The 12,584-nt window shown below is 34.1% G+C and overlaps 2 protein-coding genes across 8 annotated transcripts in view; one reads left to right on the forward strand and one right to left on the reverse strand.

Annotated features, from left to right (window-relative positions):
- LOC136027568 (microtubule-associated protein futsch-like) overlaps positions 1-12,584 on the reverse strand; it is a 682,876-nt gene that overhangs the window by 493,226 nt on the left and 177,066 nt on the right. The gene's annotated exons all lie outside the window — the stretch shown is intronic.
- LOC136027569 (uncharacterized) overlaps positions 1-12,584 on the forward strand; it is a gene marked incomplete at its 3' end in the record, with an annotated part of 143,508 nt that overhangs the window by 111,886 nt on the left and 19,038 nt on the right. The window contains 3 exon segments of the mRNA XM_065704947.1: positions 2,216-2,408; positions 9,668-9,757; positions 10,916-11,484. Of these exon segments, the coding sequence (XP_065561019.1) occupies positions 2,216-2,408; positions 9,668-9,757; positions 10,916-11,484 (852 nt within the window).

Raw genomic sequence — 12,584 nt, forward strand, 5'->3', positions numbered from 1 at the left:
TAAAATAAGTCATTAAAAATTATTGCCAAAAGTCTAAAGTAAGGCTTAGTTTACGTTTCGACTCGTAGGCAAGTGAAAGGAATTTAAATAAAAAGTACTGAAATAATGTAAAACTAAAAGTGGGCCTTGAGCCTCTCAACATTAATCTAAAAACTTTCTCTGTAATGTTAGACTTTCGAAACAGAGGTGGAGTTTGCTTTTTTGCTTTGTTGATTCTTTTTTAATATTTTACAGCAAAAAAACTAATTTTCTCTCGAATATGATGGAGCTCAAGAGAAAAATTTCAAACAAGACTAAAGATAAACAAGTATAGAATTAAACTTATAAGTATATTAATGTTTACGTAAAAAAATAATGACTGGCTTCTCTGGCGCTTGTTTTTTTTCAAGCAGGGGCTTTCTTTTTCTTCAGAACTTCAAATGTGATAAAGCTCTTCTTATGTGGTATTATCCGTTATAAATAACAAATGATAGTTTTGATAATATTTTTTCATTGCTATCGGTGTTAACTAACTTGTCGCTACCGGAAGATTCAGCTGTCTCGAGGATGCTGAACGCTGATTCAAATTAATTTTTTTTTTCAAGTTCAATGGACCTAATATGTTTTATCCATCCTAGTTTTTCGAATTCTGGATAATAAGACCCTAAAACCCCTTAAAAATAATTTCAAGTCGAAATAAAAAGTATCTCTTCAAAATACTACTTGTTTTACAAAACTGTAGCTTGAACTAAAAGATATTTGTTTTATGAATTTAAAAAGAGCCTGAAACCCCTCTTACATACGGTGGCGTCAAGTTGAAGTAAGAAATGTACTATTCTTTTCGGATAGATAGCAGTAATTTGTCACTTTATAGCACAAACACTAGCAGGATACTGGAAAATAAGGAGACAAATGGCTTAGACCTCGATCTTTGTTTTGGGTCAAAATCATCAAAGTAACTTTGATGACAAATATTTCTAGGCTACATGGTATTGATGTGGATTTTTTGTTTATATATTCTCTTTTGTGCATTGAATATATTTAATAAATAAGCAGGTCTTAGAAATGAAGGTGATGAACCCAAACAAACCAGCAATGCCGTGCATATAAAGATTCAGTTTTTGCTCGTCGTGCTAAAGGTAATTGAACATATAAGCTTCAACTTTTTTTCTTCTCTTCCAATAAATTTTTAAATTAAACTGACCTCTGCAAATAATTCCGAAGATAAAGCAAATAATGCTATAGTCGGAAAAGTTTCACAGTTTTTCTCATTGAGAATCAAATAAAAAGACTTCTGCATTGCCGCGAAATTTTTGTAAGTCAGGCAAGGGTGCTGCGGAGAAAAACTTTCGGAGCTGCCGCTGTAAAGTCTTGAAAATACATATTTACAACTACCAAAATCACCAAAGCCACTTTGACGGCAAATATTTCGATACCACCTGGAATTTTTGTGGCATGTTTTAGTCTCTATATCTTTTAGTCTGTAAATAGGCCTTTCTCGGAGATGAAGGTGATGAAACCAAATGAAATGCAGGGTGGTAATTGGCCAGTTTAGGATTTACAACTGGCTAAGGCTTTTTCTTGAATAGTCGTATTTTCCAGTTTGGGTCAAAAATTGAGCTTAGATCCCTGTTTGCTCATTTTTCAATTCTCTGAGTAGGCCAAAGATTAAAAAAAAATTTAGGGCATATTGAAGCACTTAAACCGCATTGACTATATAACACGGTTTAATTATAGTTGATAAACATTTGAAACCAACAAACTCTATGTTTTATGTAAAGCTCAACCTTTAAACTGCTTAACCCTTCATCTGCTTAAGGCTGTTTAACCCTTCAAAGGGTTTGGTTGCTATATTAATATTCTAGAATACCAGCCTTCTATTAATTCTCATCATATGTTGCTTCTTATATTTTGTTGTTAATTTTCCTATGTTTTGTTCCAGATTTTGTTTAATGTTTTGCTTTTCACGCTTTGCTTTGCTTTCAACAAACCTCTAGATTGTCTCCAAAGGTAACTCATCATCTGCTTCTCCGTAACTCTTTATCTGTCCAATGCTGTTTAACACTTCAAAAGGTTTGATTGCTACATTAGTGCTCTGGAATGCCAGCCTTCCATTGATCCCATCATATATTGCTTCATATATTTTGTGATTAATATTCCACCTTTATGTTCAATCCTTATTCCGCCTTTTTATTCCACCTTTTGTTTAATCCTTTGCTCTTATGCTTATTTTTAGGGAGAAGAATATAATGACCAGCGACTGAACGATCTTGCTCTTTTTCCAAATGGAAGTTTCCATCCATTATTTTCAAGATCTTCAACAGAAAAGCATCTCAAATGCAATATTTGCGACACCCTCGTCATTGGAAGTGCTGTGTATGAACATATTAATGGGGAGGGACATATCAAGGCTTTAAGCGATTTAAAAGGTAAGTGTAAGACGAGCTTGAAGCTTAAACTGTTGTTGATTTTGCTTCGTCTGTCGGATATTTTGTTCCCCGAGGAAAAAAAAAGTCTTCATGCAGTGGCTATTCGATTTTCCTCTGTTTTGGACTACAGTTGACAATTTGCTTCTCTTGGCGAAACTGTTTTAAAATGCATTAGATTTCTTGAAAAGTATTCCATTGGTGTTCTTTTTCAATAGGTATTCTTCTTTGTTTTTGTTTTTTTGTGTGGAATTTGCTTCGTCTGCCGGATCTTTTGCCCCCCGCCCCCCGCAGAAAAAAATGTCTCTGATAAAAAAGAATATTCGATTCACCTATGTTGTAGGCAATAATATGCTTCTCTGGCCGAAACTTTGGTTTAAAATGAATCAAAGCTCTTCATTAGGCAAAATTAAAAATAGTCATTTTTTTCCTGTTTTTGTGAAATGTGCTTCGTCTGCCGGATCCTTCGCCACCAGCAGAAAAAAGGGCCCTCGAAAAAAAATACTATTCGCTTCGCCTATGTTGTAGATAACACTTGAAAAATTTGCATCTCTGGCTGAAACTTTGGTTTAAAATGAATTAAAGTTTTTCATTTGGCAAAATTAAAAGTATTCAATTGACTTTCTTTTTAAAAATGTGTTCTTTTTTTCTGTTTTTGTGAAATGTGCTTCGTTTGCCGGATCGTTTGCCCCCCGCAGAAAAAAGGTAAAAAAACTATTCGCTTCGCCCATGTTGTAGACAATAATTGACAAATTTGCATTTCTGGCCGAAACTTTGGTTTAAAATGAATTAAAGTTTTTCATTTGGCGAAATTAAAAGTATTCAATTGACATTCGTTTTAAACAGGCAGTCTTCTTTTCTTTTTTTTTGAAGTTTCTTTCGTCTGCCGGATCTTCCGCCATCCGCAGAAAAGAAGTTCCGGGAAAAAAAATACTGTTCAATTCGCCTTAGTTGTACAGTAGACTGTAATTGACAAATTTTCTTCTTTGACCGAAACTTTTGTTCAAGACGAGTTAATTTTCTCATTTATGAAAAAGTAATATAGATATTATTCTTTTTAAATAGATATTCTTTTTTTTGTGAAATTTGCTTCATCTACCGGATTTCTCGCCACCCGCAAAAAAAAGTCTCCGAAAAAAAAATTCAATTTGCCTCAGTTGTTGACAGTTGTTGACAAATTTGCTTATATGACCGAAAATTGTCTCTAAAGCCGAATAGTTTCTTTGTTATGCAGAAATAAAAGCAGATAATTGGTATTATTTTTAAATAGGTATTCTTTTTTTTTTGTTAAATTCATCTTTAGTCAGATACTATTAAGAATTTTCCGTCACGGCGTAGCGACGTTTCTAACACACCACAACCCTTTTTCATCCACCCTTAAGAACCATTTGTGCTTTTGATTTGGATTCTTGTTTTGTATTTTTAACTAAGCTGTTAGAAATGTAAATTTTTTTAAGCAAGAGGGCTTTAGTAAATTTGTAAGTTTACTAAATTTGTGCTGCGAGAGGGAAATTAGGGATGGATGTTAATCACCCTCCAATCTAGTATAGTTTAGATTCGTTTGAAGTTGTAACCACCGATTTAAAATAATTCCTTTTCGTTTGGTGTTGTTTTTTTCGTTTCTGTTTTTTTTTTTACTTATGCTGCTTTATGAATTGATCACGTTGTCATAGTTTCTTCCATAATTTACACGGAGGGCTGGGTCGTATCAATTACCTTTCTCGGCGATAAATTGTCATCTCTGATTTAGTTGAAAGAGGATGTCATTTTAGTTGCTAATTTTAGGTCTTTTCGCTTAGAAAACACACAAGGATCAATTATACAATAAAAACATGTAAAGGACCTAACTTGTTTTACAATCTATATTTGTGTCTATAAAGTTTTAATTTCAACCCCTTAACCCTCAGAAACGCTCGGGAAGGAATTTGAACACATACTCTGAAAAAGAAAGAATGTAGACTTATTTCCTAGTTATTTCTTATATCGGTACCTGATTTCGGTAATAACGTAGTGCAATGATTGTGAGGGGGATTTCCTGTAGATCCCCTTCATAAGGGGGATGTTGGGGGACCTCCCCATAACATAAACTAGCATTATCTCCCATCCTAAAACTAATACCGTCAATTCTCTTTTAAAGTTCAGAAACAAGGGAAAACTGCTTAAAGCTGTAGACAAAATTGAACACCTCTGCCATATAGTTAGCCCAACACAAATTAATGCCTCTATAGAACGATATCCAACCAGTGCTGCCAAGTAACAAAATTGTTGGTGAGGGATTTATTTTTCAACATCTGGTTGGGAGCAATTTTTATTCACTGGATTATTTCAATGAAAACACCAATGAAGTATGTTTTTCAAAAATCTAGGGGAGATGGGGGTGCATTTGGCGCCACTGTTTCCTCTCCACTATTCCATATTACTGGCAATCGGAAGAAAGAATTGTATTAATGGAAATAACCTATAAAGTGTTAATAATTAACGTGAAAACGAGCTTAATTTTGTCTCGACATTTTTCTTAAAGACAAAAATAAAACTTTCATCAGGAATAAGTGGTTGCAGTACCTAATGGGAAGATTTACTTTTTTATTTTTATTTGTTAGGAAGTTTCTATTATTATCTAAAATTCTTCTTCCTACATAAAAAACTACTTAGTATGTAAAAGATCAAAAGAAAATTACTTTTCATTTATAAAAATGGGATAATATAATGAGAATATTTTCCACCGATAGTTTTATGTACATTTTTGATTGCTTAAGCGAAGTGTTAAAAATATGTTCAAAGGATCGACGGAAGCTTTAAAATCCGCCTGTTGTACCCTGGTTAATCTCTAGCGACACAGATTTTAGCCCCCCCCCCCCCCTTCTAAAATGCGAAGGTTAAATAGTTTCTGAAAAAGTAGATATCCACTCTCCCGTCGTCAGTGTAGGAAGAAGAATAAAAAAAAAAGTATAGATGAAAATCCACAGAATAATATAAAAAGACAGGCATCAAAATGAAAATGAAATAGTTTTAATAAAAATATGTACTTGAAGGTTATTAATTGCTAAAAATAACTACTTCAATGGTATTTATTAAAATGGCTGAAAATAAATTTGTGATTAAAAAAAACATCAATCCTTTTTCTGGAAAAAATTTGGCTGAGTAACCAAATCTGTGACTTCAAAATAGAAAGACAAAATATTTTGTTACGAGGTAGGATCTTTCAATGGAGGATTTTTTCATGGGGGAAGGGAATTTTCCATAAAGGGGGTGCGGGGTTTCCCAGCAATATTTAAAAAAGATCAGAAATTAGAAAAATACAAGTTTCTTAACTGAAAGTAAGGAACAACATTAAAACTTGACACGAACAGAAATTACTACGTATATGAGGGGGCCCCCCCTCATCAATACCTTGCTATTTACGCTAAAAAATTTTAGTACTCATAAAAGCGCTATTTATCAAACAGTTTATCAAACAGATACCAATAGTTACATCAAAAGAATCAATTTTAATGCTGATTTTAAATATCTAAGTTTCATCAAGATTAGTCCTACCCATCAAAAGTTACGAACCTTAGAAAATTGCCTCATTTTAGAAAATAGGGGGAAACACCCCCTAAAAGTCATACAATCTTAACGAAAATCACACCATCAGATTCAGCGTATCAGACACCTTTATTGTAGAAGTTTCAAGCTCCTGTCTACAAAATGTGGAATTTCGCATTATTTGCCAGAAGACAAATCACGGATGCGTGTTTATTTATTTTTTTATTTTTTTTTCCCAGGGGTAATCGTATCGACTCAGTGGTCCTAGAATTTCGCGAAAGGGCTCATTCTAACGGAAATTAAAATTTCTAGTGCCCTTTTTAAGGGACCAAAAAAATTGGAGGGTAATAGGCCCCCTCCCACGCTCATGTTTTCCTCAAAGTCACCGGATCAAAATTCTGAGATAGCCATTTTATTCAGCGTAGTCGAAAAACCTTATAAATATGTCTTTGGGGACGTCTTACTCCCCCACAGTCCTCATGGGAGGGGCTACAAGTTACAAACTTTGACCAGTGCTTACATATAGTAATGGTTATTGGGAAGTGCACAGGCGTTTTCAGGAGGATTTTTTGGTTGGGGGAGGGGTTGAGAAGAGAGGGATATGCTGGGGGAACTTTCCGTCGAGGGATTTGTCATGGTGGAAGAAAATTTCCATGTAGGGAGCGCAGGATTTACTAGCATTATCTAAAAAAATGAAAAAATAAACATGAAAAAGTTTATTTTCAGCTGGAAGTAAGGAGCAGCATTAAAACTTATAACGAACAGAAATTATTACCCATATGAGGGGCTCACCTCCTCCTAATACCTCGCTCTTTACGCTAAAGTATTTTTAGTAATTTCAACTATTTATTCTACGGCTTTTTTGATTCATGGGTCATTCTTAATGAATCGGGACGCAATTTAAGCTTTAGTGTAAAGAGCGAGGTACTGACGAGGGGGCGAACCCCCTCATATATGTAATAAAACATGAGCATACAAAAGTTCTTTACGTAAGCTAATTTATAAGTTACGTATGTCTTTTACTAATAAAAAGATTCGTAAAAAATAAAAAGTTCTAGTTGCCTTTTTAATTAACCAAAATATCGGAGGGCAAGTAGGCTTCCTCCCCCGCTGTTTTTTCTCCAAATCATTCGATCAAAATTATGAGAAAGCCATTTAGCCAAAAGAAATATATGCCAATTTCGTTTTAATTATTCCTCTGCGGAGAGCCAAAATCAAAACATGCATTGATTCAAAAACGTTCTGAAATTAAATAAAAAAAACAAGTTTTTTTATTTACTGAAAGTAAGGAGCGACATTAAAACTTAAAACGAACAGAAATCACTCCGTATATGAAATGGGTTTGACTCTTTGCCACAATTCTGCTTTTTAAAACAATTAAAAGCTTTAGCGTAAAGAGTGAAGGATTGCGGAGGGGACAACCCATTTCATATATGGAGTAATTTCTGTTCGTTTTAAGTTTTAATGTCGCTCCTTACATTCAGTTAAAAAAACTTGTTTTTTTTTTATTTAATTTTAATTAAAAGACCTTTGTTTCTTAGGGGTCATCAGACAGTTCGTGGTAACAAACTGTTGTAAGGAGCGACCCGGCTCAATAGTAATGTAACTCTAAATAGTAACTGTAACTCTAAAAAAAAGAATTTGATACCAGTATATATGCATCAAATAGTATATAATCAGATTTTTATGCTGATTTTAAATATAGAAGTTTCATCAAGTTTAGTCATACCCATCAAAATTTACGAGCCTGACAAAATTTGCCTAATTTTCGAAAAAAGGGAAAAAACATCCCCCAAAAGTCATAGAATCTTAATATAAAGCACACCATTGGATTCAGCGTATCAGAAAACCCCACTGTAGAGGTTTTAAGCTCCTATCTGCAAAAATGGTGAATTATATATTTTTTACCAGAAGAAAGATCATTGATGCGTGTTTATTTGTTTTTTTTTTTTTTTTTTTTTTCCCAGGGGTGATAGTATCTACCTGGTGGTCCTAGAATGTCGCGTGAGGGTTCATTCTAACAGAAAATAGCCCCTCCCACGCTCTTTTTTGCCAAAACTACCGGATCAAAATTTGAGATAGCCACTTTCTTCAGCTTTAGCCGAAAAACCTAATAACTATGTCTTTGAGGACGACTTAATCCCCCACAGTCCGCGGGGGAAGGGCTGTAAGTCATGCCCATAGTTTACCTATAGTATTGGGTATTGGGAAGTAGGCTATACTGACATTTTATGGGGGATTTTGATTTTCTCTGGCATTGGGGTGGGAGGATATTTCCATGGAGGAATGTATCACAGTGAAAAGAATTCCCATGCTGGATCGTCCAGCATTATTTAGAAAAAACAATGAGCAATTAAACTTAAAAAAAAGTTTTTTCAACTGAAAGTAAGTTGCAACATTAAAACTTAAAACGGACAGAAATTATTGCTTATATGAGAGGGTTCTTCCCCTCCCCAGTACCTCGCTCTTTTCGCTAAAGTATTTTTTAGTAATTTCAAAAGAGCTATTTATTCTAATTAAACGGCCTTTGTAATTCAGGGGTCATTCTTAAAGACTTGGAACAAAATTCAAACTTTAGCGTAAAGAGCGAGGTATTGACGAGTGGGCGAACACCATCATATACGTAATAAAAATATACGTATATAGAAGTTCGTTATGTAAGTTAATTTTGTAAATTATGTATATTTATTACTAATAAAATGTTCGTAAATAAAATTAAAAGTTTTAGTGGCCTGTTTAAGTAACCAGAAACTTGGAGGGCAATAAGACCCCCTCCCCACTCCTTTTTTCTCAAAATCATCCGATCAAAACTTTGAGAAAACTATTTAGTCAAAAAAAGTAAAATTATTACGCAAATTTCCTTTTTTTATTATTCATGTAGCCTACCGTGAGCCAAAATCAAAACCTGTGTTAATTCAAAAACGATCAGAAATTAAATAAAAAACGAGTTTTTTCTGCTGAAAGTAAGGAGCAACATTAAAACTTAAAACGAATAGAAATTATTACGTATATGAAGGGGTCCGTCCCCTCCTCAATACCTCGCTCTTTACGCTAAAGTATTTTTTTTTTAATTTCAAAGGAGCTATTTATTGTAATTAAACGGCCTTTGTGATTCAGGGGTCATTCTTAAAGAATTGGAAAAAGTCGAACTTCAGTGTAAAGAGCGAGGTATTGTCGAGGGGGAATACCCCCTCATATACGTAATAAAAATATACGAATATAGAAGTTTGTTACGTAAGTTAATTTGTAAGTTACGTATATTTATTACTATTAAAAACGTTCGTAAATTTAATGTCGCTCCTTATTTTCAGTTAAAAAAAACTTGTTTTTTAATTTTTATTTTTTTATTTAATCTCTTCACAGGTTAGAGAGATCACTTTAAAAACCTTTATATTTAAGATCTGACCAAAACTGGACAACTAGGAGGGGAAAAATCACTGGAAAGCATAACTGTCTGTCTCCATTATTTTATTTTCAATCAAATCAGTATTATTTTGTATTTGTATTTTAAAATTTAAAATTGTAAAATAATTTTTAAAATGCAGAATATTTTTGACAGTAAAGAAACATTACTCACGTCGACGTGGATTTTGTTCAGGCTTTTGCTTTTATCTGTTCCTCTATTATAAGTTGTAACTTTGCTGAAGTCAATCGTCGCAGAAACTGGTAGGGGGGGGGGATTTCAATGAAGTAAATTGTTTTTCTTCTGAAAGATTTTAAATATTCAAAAATTTCAGATGTTGGGGTTGCTATTGCAAGTGCCAGATCTCATTTTGTCAAAACGTTCCAAGTTTCTCCAGAAATTCCTATTACAAGGATACATAGAGGTAAGTGGGAATGTTTTCAAATTTTATTTTTTTTGTGCTTTTTTTATATTCCCCCCCTCCCCGTGACTTGCACTTCCGTAAATTTCGCTTGTTGGCGTCTCTTCTTTCCTCCTCCCTCCCTTGAATGAACTGATGTGTAAGCGTCCTGTTATCCAAAAATATCAATGATTGCAAGTGGCTGTAAATACCGCATAAGAATCAAGAAGGAAATAGCCTGCTGCAACAGCGTTGCCACTCAACATCTCAATCTTACACCTCTTCACCCTCGAAAGTAACAAATAAAAGCATTATAATATTGGCAAACATTATGTGCATGGAAGAAAACACCCCGAAATACTTTGGGCATGAAATAATAATAAAAAAAAAAATGAAAGTAAAATTTAAACTGCATTGTTTTTCGCAAAACCCAATGAGTGCCGTGACAAATTAAGCAAATACAAATAAACAAGTGACAGTACTTGTCAAACACGCATATGCAACTATCGTAAACATGCGGAAAAAGAGCTTATAGCTCTACACTAGTCTCAGGAATTTCTAGTCTAGGAATTTCTAACCGGTACTGTATTACAATACAGTACCAGTTTTCTCTGGTGTCAATGAAGAAATTAGTTTTTTTTCTGAAAAAATTGTTCCTATTAAATAAAGTTGTTTATCTGATTCTCTAAAGCTTTCCTATTCTTTCTACTATATGATATTTGTTGAAAAATATGGGTAAAAACTGTGTTTTTTTTTCTCGAATTACAACTACTTTTTTTCTATTATCATCGTGATTTTTTTTTTTTTTTGGGGGGGGGGGTAAAGAGATATTTCATAGAGTTATTGCATACACAGGAATCTTTGGGAAGGAGAGAGGAAGACAACATTTCGAGAATTTATAATTTGAAATACTTAAGAAAAAACGCATTGCACGATAAATAAACTGATTATAGTAAAATTAAAAAAAAAAAAATCAAGATGTTTCTGGGAAAGTGAGAATTCAGTTCCCGGGCTCGTCTTGAATGCCTGCGGGCTTCACCCGAGCATAAATAAAATACGTATAATTTTATTCCCCATGATGATTTTCCCCCATTCATAAGATAACTTATTTGTTAAAGTTCTAGTTTAAATGTACATTTTTTTTTACCAATTAATCATATATAACTATTCTTTGAGTTGCAGGTGTTGACTCCAAGAATCAAAGAATTGAAGAAATAACATTGGTGACTAAAGGCAACACTAATGACAAGAATGAAAAGAACGGAGCTGATCCTGCTGTTGGTGTTGACTCCACGAATCGAAGAAAAGAAGAAATTACATTGGTGACTGACGGCAACACTAATGACAAGAATGAAAAGAACGGAGCTAATCCTGCTGTTGGTGTTGACTCCACGAATCGAAGAAAAGAAGAAATAACATTGGCGAATGATGGTGAAATTAATGACAAGAATGAAAAGAACGGAGCTGATCCTGGTGTTGGTGTTGACTCCACGAATCGAAGAAAAGAAGAAATAACATTGGCGAATGATGGTAAAATTAATGACAAGAATGAAAAGAACGGAGCTGATCATGGTCTTGGTGTTGATTCCACAAATCGAAGAAAAGAAGAAACGACATTGGCAACGGATGGCGATTTCCATGACAAGGATGGAGCTGATCTTGATCAGAGAAAAATGTTAGATCAGCATGCTGTATCGAAAGAGGAACCTTTCCACTGTTCTACGATAGCTTCGCCCGATGACGAAATTAATGTAAGTCATATGTTGGTAGCATTTATTTGCGTTATTGTGCATTTAGTATCGTGCAATTAAGAAATTACTTGAATTGGTCAATTCAGTGCTGAAGCTCGTTTTTTAAAGCAATTTAAATAAAAAAAACAAGTTTTTTTTTAACTGAAAGTAAGGAGCGACATTAAAACTTAAAACCAATAGAAATTTTAGCGTAAAGAGCGAGGCGTTACTGAAATATCAAACAAGGTGTCCTCAGCGCTGAAGAAAACCAAAGACACACAAGGAAACTAAGTGCAGCAAAGAGAATAAAAACAAAAAGAGAAGCTAAAAATCAGAAACTCATAAATAATTAAAGTAAAAAAAAAACAATTCCCAAAAGTTTTTCACACCCAAGGCTCTTCCTCCATCCACTCCAAAAATCTCCTTTCTCAAATCCCTAAATCTTTCGTACGTCCCCAGAAAATGCAACAAGTTTTCCTCCCCTTCTCCACATATTGGGCAACAATAAGGACAACTTGTCATTCTAAGCCTTCCCAAATATCTTCTTCTTCCAACGAGTAGCATAAAATTATATCTATATAGATTACCCACTCAATATCATTCCGAAACAGCCCAGCTCTAAAATATAACTTTTCTCCCCATGTCTCTTTTGCCCTAGAACACAAATCAAGAGAGTCAAACGTTCTAATATGACACCCCTATTTCTGAATTTCCTGATCAACTGAAATCCAATATACCTGTTTAGAAACCTCTCCAACTTCCTTACCCTACCATAAACCCCATTCCATTCACTGGACATTTCCCACGAATCCAAAAATGCTTCAATCTGTTTCATCCACGAATACCGTATTCCGTCTAGCAGAGACTCTGCCAATGCTTCCCTCGCTAACCTATGCCTCTCCAAACTTGCCCCTCTTACCCGTTGCTTTTTACTAGCCTCCTGCTTCTTAATGACGAAATTCCCAAATCACCTTTAATAACTAATCTTTTAAATCTCTCACTTGAGCCTAGCATTCTTTTATAACACTATTAAATAAAAAAACGATTTTTTTCTGCTTCAAGTAAGGAGCAACATTAAAACTTAAAACAAAAAGAACATGTTCCGTATATAAGGGGGATTC

Source organism: Artemia franciscana, chromosome 5 (assembly GCF_032884065.1).
Source record: "Artemia franciscana chromosome 5, ASM3288406v1, whole genome shotgun sequence".
Lineage (NCBI taxonomy): Eukaryota > Metazoa > Arthropoda > Branchiopoda > Anostraca > Artemiidae > Artemia > Artemia franciscana.